The sequence below is a fragment of the Sinocyclocheilus grahami genome, unplaced genomic scaffold, assembly GCF_001515645.1.
Source record: "Sinocyclocheilus grahami isolate Dianchi unplaced genomic scaffold, SAMN03320097.WGS_v1.1 scaffold139.1, whole genome shotgun sequence".
Taxonomy (NCBI): domain Eukaryota; kingdom Metazoa; phylum Chordata; class Actinopteri; order Cypriniformes; family Cyprinidae; genus Sinocyclocheilus; species Sinocyclocheilus grahami.
The window spans coordinates 1343762-1353263 of NW_015505318.1; the positions used below are offsets into that span (position 1 = coordinate 1343762).

General features: G+C 33.5%; 1 protein-coding gene across 1 annotated transcript in view; it reads left to right on the forward strand.

Moving 5' to 3' along the window:
* The window catches only part of LOC107591272 (mitogen-activated protein kinase kinase kinase 3-like), a 57322-nt gene that overhangs the window by 18772 nt on the left and 29048 nt on the right, over positions 1-9502 (forward strand). The window contains exons 3-5 of the mRNA XM_016280387.1: positions 512-549; positions 4770-4869; positions 5846-6026. Of these exons, the coding sequence (XP_016135873.1) occupies positions 512-549; positions 4770-4869; positions 5846-6026 (319 nt within the window). The remainder of the gene's footprint in view (positions 1-511; positions 550-4769; positions 4870-5845; positions 6027-9502) is intronic.

The following is a 9502-nucleotide window of genomic DNA, read 5'->3' on the forward strand; positions in this document are numbered from 1 at the left end:
ATATAGATGTATATACATATAAATAAACACAGTACATATACAGTATATATATATTGTGTAAACAAAAACTTTTATTTTGGATGCGATTAATCACGATTAATCATTTGACAGCACTGAATATTTTAAATTAATTTATTCTTTATGTTAATGTTTTAGTGGTTTAATACAAAGAATATAAATACTGAAGAAGAAAAAAACTTTAAACATCCATGAAAAACTATCACATAGTCACGACATGTCTAGAATTCTTACCAGAAGTAGTTGCAGTTTGTTATAAAGTTACCAACCACTTGGCAAGTAAATTTTTTTCTCCATTATATATACACTTTCAAACATCTATTTTTAATGAATATACTGCACATGTCCTGTGATGTTTCTGAATGCTATTTTCTTGTTTGTTTACAGTACTGATTTTACTTATAGTTTGCACAGAAGAACAGATTATCAGAAGTAATTTGTGTATTTGATCCGCCGAATGAATTCATTTCATTTTGTTGTTTTCTTCTCTCAGGATTTACGGGTGAAGCTGGAGCATGAGCGAGAGAAACGGTGAGTTGGAACGTTCTCATTATTTCTGCAGCTCTCTGTCCTGTCTCTGATCTCATTCCTCTCGTCTTATCCTGGCTCTCGTTACGCCATTTCTAAGATCTCTCGGGACAGGGGAGAACGGAAAATATGCCAAGCTGCCCAAAAGAACCAGAACGTTCCTTTAAAAGTATTTTGATATTTAGACGAGGCATTTCACACACACTTTGGTACAGTTTGGCAGACGGAGACAGAGGAAAGAGGAGGTCAAGCCAAGTGTTTGAGCTCAATGGCACACCCAATATTAATTTTCAATGTCCTGTAGGTCATCCATACTCCCACACACAGAACATGTCATTTTTCCCATCTCAAGACTGCCAAATGCCAACACGTGAGTCTTTGCAAAGTATATCCATATGTGTTTTCAGCAAACTTGTACTCCGGTATTTTCCCTCATATCAAGCCAGTGTTTCTGCATAGGAATAATGTATGACATTGACAAAGCTTTGTTTACAGGAAGAAAGTGAATTCACGTTATTGTCAGTCAGTACCACGAAGCCCTGTTGCATCACACTTTGCTCTTAAAGATTCCCAGAGGTCCGCCGTCTGTGTGAAATGCCTCGGTGGGTTATGTCACAGGAAGTTGGCGCAGCATTTGAGGTGACAGGCAGCTGGGTGTGCTGCTTTCGTAGCTCTGCTTGGCTGCTGTGGCACAAAATCTTTGTGTTTAACTCTCTTCTGTTCTGCTTCGGCTTTAAGCAGAGATGTATGAGGAAGAGGTGATGGACCACTAGTGGATAAATCAATGGAAGTAATTGGGTGGCTAGAAAACGACATCCCACCTTCAATCAGAATAGCCATTCTCCTTCATGTCACGTCGGTTTGCTTTAGAATTTTTTTTTGATATATTAGATATTAGATATAGACTCCCAGATATATTAAATATAAAGGCATACATATTTAAATATTTTCATGTCTACAGACCCATTCATACTCATAAAAACATATTCCAAAATAAAACATTTGACTTTTGTTTGTCCACCTATTGTTAGAATATTATTAAAACATTTTCTGTTCAATACAAATTTATTTTTATTGCATTTTTCACAATTAATATAATTCCAGACCTGCAAGAAGAGCTAAATGCTTGCAAATACATTCTGGTTGCTCTTGTATTCAAAGCAATTTTTTAAAATTGTTATTGTTACAATGTTTATTTTTTTTCTCTCAAGTTTTCCGTAAACCCCCAGCATGGCCCCCCTGACTTGCCTTAAATGGACTTTGTTTTTTAAGGAAGCTTAACATCTTGGCATTTCCTTTACTGGCCAGGGCTCTGTATATAGCCCTTCTCTCCTGCACCGTTTATCTTCACTAAGAGCAACAATTAAAATGAGGGACAAATTAGTATTAAAATCTGCCTGTGTATTATTGTTTGAGTAAACAATGATATCAGTGAATCTTAATAAACCAGCCTGGCCAGATGGTGGGACTTCCATCCACTCTCATTAATATGCACAACAGTTTTTTTTTTCTCCACTGTGCAAATTGCATTGTGCACTGGTTTATATACATGCAGCTTAAAAAATGGTGTTTAATAAGAAAGTCTGCTATGTTCAAAAGTTTTTTTTAAATTAATAGTTTTATTTAAGAAGGATGCATTCAATTGCCCGAAAATCAAATACATTATTTTCTTTTTAAATTAATATTCATCAAAAAGCCTGAAAAAAATCAGTTTCCACAAAAATATTAAGCAACACGATTGTTTTCAACATTGATGATATTAAGAAATGTTTCTTGAGCAGCAAATCTGCATATTATAATGATTTCTGAAGGATCATGTGACTTTGAAGACTGGAGTAATAGCTGAAAATTCAGCTTTGCATCACAAGAATAAATTACATTTTAAAATATGTTAAGATAAAAAAATGACTACTTTAAGGTGCAGTACTATCTACAATACAAAACTACAATGTTATTGTTTTTACCACGCCAAACTTTTTAACAAACAGCAAAGTCTATTCAGTCTATTTCCACAACAACATAGTAATACCATTGTGTTTTTTTTTGCTAGTGCCATTAAAGTTGTTTTCATTGCGTTACATCAGAAAGTCATAAAATGTAACTGGCATTTAACTTGTATGCGTATAACTCACAGCACACAGTATAAATCAACACACTTGCGCCCACAGTAATAAAAACCTCATCAGAACAGGCATTAGTTAACAGACCAGCCTAGTTGGACACACTCAAAACCGTCTTCCTCTGGCAGCGACTGCAACACCGAGACAGGAAGGAGGAGAGCACCGCATGCCATGCCAAGCGCGGAGAGATGTGGCCAAACCGAGGAAGGAAAATCATCTCGTACTCTACATCCTCCATTTCTCCAGTCTTCCGCTATGATTTTCTTCCATCACTATCTCACTGATCGGCCAGTGTAAACAGAGCCATCGCTCAAAACCCAACAAGCAGCTTCATCAGAAGATCTGACAGCTAAACAACATCCAGCTGATCTCAGATAGCATAAAAGCTTGATTTCACCCATGACAGATGTCCCTAGTTGTCGTTGTTTCCCATAAATGTCTTTAGATGAGAACCAATCAGCTGTCATTAAGTTGGAGATACAAAAACCACTAATTGCTAAAGTCAAAATTTGTTTATTAAAGATAACAGTTCCTCAAAATAGTTGATACAAAGTGTTGTGTTTGTTGTTTTTTTTAAAGAATTCTATTCACCATGCAAGGACGCAATAAATTGATCAAAATGACAGTATGGCAGTAAAGTAAAAAAAGTGATATAGGCTACATGACAGTAAAGACTTTTACTTTGTTACAGAAGATTTCTCTTTCAAAAGCTGTTCTTTTGAACTTTCTTTTCATCAAAGAAAAATGAAAAACAAAAGAATGAAAACCGTTTTCAACACCGTTGAATAATGTAAGAATAATAAATGATTCTTGAGCAGCAACTCAGCATATTAGAATGATTTCTGAAGGATAATTTGTAAACTTGTATACAAAAACCATTAATGGCTAAATTCACAGATTGTTTATTAAAGTTAAAGATGAAGGTTCTTCCAAAGTTTTGTTTTAGCAAATTAAGGTAACAATTTATAATAAGGTTCCATTTGTTTACTTACATTACTTACATAATTTAATGATACATACTTCTAAAATTTTTTTTATCTTAATTATAACTATATTTGCTAATACATTATTAAAATCAAAAGTTTCATCTGTGGCTATTATTTACTAACTAAAATTAACTAAAATTAACAAATATTAATAAATACTGTAACACATGTAAAGCTCATTGTTCGTTAGTGTTAGTTAATGCATTAACTTATGGGACCTTATAGTGAAGTGTTACCAAAATTAATATTTTAACACAGCAACGATGCATTGAATTGGTCAAAAGTCATAGTACCGCTGTCAAAAAAGATTTATATATCAAATAAATGCTCTTCTTTCTATTCTTGTGAACTTTTATACAAAAAAGTCACATGATAAAGCTTCATCAAAAGTAATAGATATGAATTGCTGTGTATGTCTGGCAAAATTTGGCTGGTGTGCTAAACTTTGGAGGAGGAGGGGAAAACGTGCTTCCTGCTACTTCCAGCGCTGCTCCACTTTTTTTCCTCTTTCCTCTCAGGAAGCGCTCCATCTGCCTTTCTGTGTGTTGTGATGTGGGCCTCGGTGTTGAAACAGTGGTCCGCTCCGCTTGATTAGGCCAAACACACACTCATGCACATTCAAACTCCTCATGCTTCCCTTGCATTATAATCAAGCATGCACACAAACCAATTTACACTCTCAGTTCCTTTTTCTCTCGCCCCTCATGTTGACGCACACTCTAAACATAGTCATGCACGTTAAATAAGCAGAGACACACTGTTTATGGTCTGTCCCATGCATGAATACACCATAAAGGCTGTAGAAGTATTGAATCGCACACATCAGCAGTGACGCCTTTCCGTATGCTGATTAATAATTCTGCAACGTCAGATCGCTTTCCACTCATGTTCAACTGACCTGTCCTTCATCACCTCTGTTGCTATGGCAACGACCCCAAATGTCAGGATGTGCCCCATGATTGGAAGGGTGCCATCATGCATGTCCACAGTACCATGTTTACATACTGCTTACGTATGAACAGTGTAACTAAAAGAAAGGAATGTCTGTTGTACTTTAAATTTGCAGGTGCCTTAAAGTTGTTTTGGTTTGACCAGACTTTTTCTTCTCTTGCTTTAGAATCATTCCGTTCCAAAGGCCGCTGAAGTTCAAGGATCTACTTCAGAAGGTGACAGAGGCCTTCGGTCAGCAAATGGACCTATACTACACTGATAAAGAGGTGGTGTATTGATCCTAGTAGCTTATTATATTTTTTCGTAGTGATAGGTCAGTAGATATGAGCCAGAACAATTAATCAGCCCATATTCGGTCATTTTGGTATTACCTACATCAGCCAATAATTGTGCCTGTTGAGTTTGTTAACAAAAATGGTAGTTTGTTTCACTTCCCAAATTCACTGATTTCTCAGTGAATAATGCAGGTAAAAAGTTGTAAATAAGTAATTATTGACATGCTGTCATTAAAGCAAAAATGGGATGTATTATTTGTTTTATATACACTACTGTTCAAAAGTTTGGGGTCAGCAAGATTATTTTATTTAGTAATTTATAAATAATTTTTTATTTAGTATTAATTTAAGAAGTCAATTCTTTTTTCAGCTTGGATGCATTAAATTGATCAAAGTGTCAGTAAGAACATTAATGATGTTACAAAAGATTTCTATTTCAAACATATGTTGTCATCAAAGAATTCAGAAAAACTGCATCAATGCTTTCACAAAAATACAACAGTTTTCAACATTTACAATGAGAAATATTTCTTGAGCACCAACTCGGCATATTAAAATGATTTATAAAAAAATCATGTGATGCTGAAAACTGAAACTAAAGGACATTTTTAAAAATTGAAATAGAAAACAAATGTTTCAGATTGTAATAATACTTCACAATGTTACCATTTTTACTATATTTTTTTATCAAAAAAATGCAGACTTTGAAACATTAATAAATCCTACCGACCCCAAACCTTTGAATGGTAATGTAATGAAAATGATTAAATTATAAAAGAATGCAAAATTGGTACAGGTTTCATACTTTTGCACCCCACTTTATATAAATTTTATACTTGCCCCCTGACCTTTATCTCAGTATATCAGCTTTTGACACTACATATCAATTACTCTTCAGTTGCGTTTAGCATTTATACTTTGCAGTAAGGATTTATGCATTTCATTTATGCCTTGTTTTTAAACTTAGATGTTGGTGGCTCTGAAGTGTCAGGAGGATTTGGACCGAGTAGTTCAGGGATTGAGCTCCAGCTCTGGAATGAACAACCTACTGAGAGTGATTCTGAAAACACCTCCCAACAACCAAGTGAGTCCAAGCCAAAACAAAGCAAAGCGACCCAAAAAATTCATGCAGGAAACTGATGACAGAAGTCATATTTGACTGATGTAGCTTTTAGGACAGCGTAAGGACAATCAAGTGTATCTTGAGTTTGATTCAGGCTTTGTCAGGAGCTGCGTTTTGTAAAGTAATTTCATTGTCAGTCTCAGATCATAGAGTGCGTCAAAGACTAGTGGAACGAGTTTGTAGTGTTTGAAAAAGCATCTCTCAAAGCTTTTCGCTCTGTCAGCAGTGGAAGAGTGTGAATTCACACCCATTTGTCATGTCTCTGTCAACATACAAACACGCATTAATGACACCAAACATGTTTGTTTGTCTTCAGTTTCATACATAAGTGTTTTAAATCTGGCAGCATGGCATTTTTTTCGTAAGGTAATATTAATTAGATGTAGGTCTGATCAGGTCATTAACAGTATTCAGCAGCCAATAAACAGTGAGAAGTGAAGTTCATAACATGAATTTTATGCAAAACAAGAATGAGTGTTGTCTCCAAATAGAGTGTGTATAGAGCGAAGCATTTTTCAGAGATAGAGAGCTCTGTGACGCACTCTCTTTCTCACCCTCTCACGTTTTTTTCAGTGTTTGGCACCATCGCTTTGTTTTCACACCTGAGAACGAGACGAGAGAGAGGAGTTAGCTCGCTTCCCGTTTCATACTGAATGATGGAGGTTGTAGGTTTTTGCTGGCTGAATGTCAAAGATGTATTTTTACAGATTTCAGTGTGTCAGAGCAGGCATCGTAATGGGGGGAAGGAGAAATACTTGTGCACTGCCTACATACATAGCATGTTTTGCAGTTGGTTAATATAAATAGCATTTAAAAAGGCCATGTCATGAAAAACTAGATGCTTTTTGAAATACATAAATGGTCATGGTTTTGACATTACATTCTTTAGACCATTAACATAACCTCCCACGTTTTCTGTATAACATAATTCACTTATGTATAGAAGTATTAAAGGTACAGTAACAAAAACAGCTTTTTTAAATAAAAAACGTTTTATTCATAGACACTGAGGAAAAAGGTAACTTCCTAAAATATTTTTTCAGGATTGCTTGAAGAACAGAATTGAATTCGAAATCTTTTGTAACATTATAAATGAATAATTTTTTAGCAATTTTAATATCAATAAATATATTTAGTATCATTAATTTATTTTACAAAATATGTCTCAAGAGTCAGTAAGGTTTTTTTCCCCCAAAGAGAATGATACTCAATTTCCCAACAGTGTCAGTAAAGATTTTTACATTATTACAAAAAAAAAAATCTATTTCAAATAAATGCTATTCTTTTAAATTTTCTATTCATCAAAGAAACATGTATAAAATGTATAAATGTTTCCACAAAAATATTTTTTATAAAAATAAATATTTGTATGAATAATGATAATAATAAGAAGAAATGTTTCTTTAGAACCAAATTTAGCATATTAGGATGATTTCTGGCGGATTATGTTGCATTAAAATTCAGCTTTGCATCACAGGAATAAATTGCATTTTTAGAGAGATTAAAATAGAAAACATTTCTTTTAAATTATAAAAATATTCATCAGTATCCTGTTTTTACTGTATTTCTAATCAAATAACTGCTTTGATGAGCATAAGAGACTAAACAAATTTTACTTACTTGAACAGGATGAAGATGTCCAAATTTTTCTTATTTTGTTGAAATATCATTTTTTTTCCATTTAGTACTGCCCTTCGGAAGCAACAGAAAATACTTGCATGTTTCCGGGAAGACAAATTAAGTACAATTTACCTTGATCTTCAAATTCTTAATGCATCGTGTTTCCTTCTGGAGCATCAGTGAATGTTTGAACATTTTTTAATAGTTGTGATTGAGTCCCTCAATTGTCCTCGGTGTGAAAAGATGGATCTCAAAATCATACAGTCACTGCTGGAAAGGGTTCAAATATGCAAAAGATTCTGAAAAACTGAAGAATCTGCAGGACCTGAAGGATTTTTCTGAAGAACAGTGCTCAGTTGAACTGTTCAGAACAAACAAGGGACTCATGAACAACCATCACAAAACAAAAAAACAGTTGTCGATCATCCACATAACCACACACAGTATTGAGAACCAAGGGTTCCCAAACTTTTGAATGGGGTTATTTTAATAATTTCAGCTATTGTTTTGTCTTGTGGACTAAATGTAAACACATTTTATGTAAAATATCTTACTCAGGACAATACTAAATAAAAAATAACATGCATTTTGTATGATCTCTCTTATTTAGCTAAAATTATTCACATTTTCACAGATTCTGCAAGGGGTTCCCACAGGATTGCTTGAAGAACAGAATTGAATTCGAAATCTTTTGTAACATTATAAATGAATAATTTTTTAGCAATTTTAATATCAATAAATATATTTAGTATCATTAATTTATTTTACAAAATATGTCTCAAGAGTCAGTAAGGTTTTTTTCCCCCAAAGAGAATGATACTCAATTTCCCAACAGTGTCAGTAAAGATTTTTACATTATTACAAAAAAAAAAATCTATTTCAAATAAATGCTATTCTTTTAAATTTTCTATTCATCAAAGAAACATGTATAAAATGTATAAATGTTTCCACAAAAATATTTTTTATAAAAATAAATATTTGTATGAATAATGATAATAATAAGAAGAAATGTTTCTTTAGAACCAAATTTAGCATATTAGGATGATTTCTGGCGGATTATGTTGCATTAAAATTCAGCTTTGCATCACAGGAATAAATTGCATTTTTAGAGAGATTAAAATAGAAAACATTTCTTTTAAATTATAAAAATATTCATCAGTATCCTGTTTTTACTGTATTTCTAATCAAATAACTGCTTTGATGAGCATAAGAGACTAAACAAATTTTACTTACTTGAACAGGATGAAGATGTCCAAATTTTTCTTATTTTGTTGAAATATCATTTTTTTTCCATTTAGTACTGCCCTTCGGAAGCAACAGAAAATACTTGCATGTTTCCGGGAAGACAAATTAAGTACAATTTACCTTGATCTTCAAATTCTTAATGCATCGTGTTTCCTTCTGGAGCATCAGTGAATGTTTGAACATTTTTTAATAGTTGTGATTGAGTCCCTCAATTGTCCTCGGTGTGAAAAGATGGATCTCAAAATCATACAGTCACTGCTGGAAAGGGTTCAAATATGCAAAAGATTCTGAAAAACTGAAGAATCTGCAGGACCTGAAGGATTTTTCTGAAGAACAGTGCTCAGTTGAACTGTTCAGAACAAACAAGGGACTCATGAACAACCATCACAAAACAAAAAAACAGTTGTCGATCATCCACATAACCACACACAGTATTGAGAACCAAGGGTTCCCAAACTTTTGAATGGGGTTATTTTAATAATTTCAGCTATTGTTTTGTCTTGTGGACTAAATGTAAACACATTTTATGTAAAATATCTTACTCAGGACAATACTAAATAAAAAATAACATGCATTTTGTATGATCTCTCTTATTTTGTTAAAATGATTCACATTTTCACAGATTCTGCAAGGGGT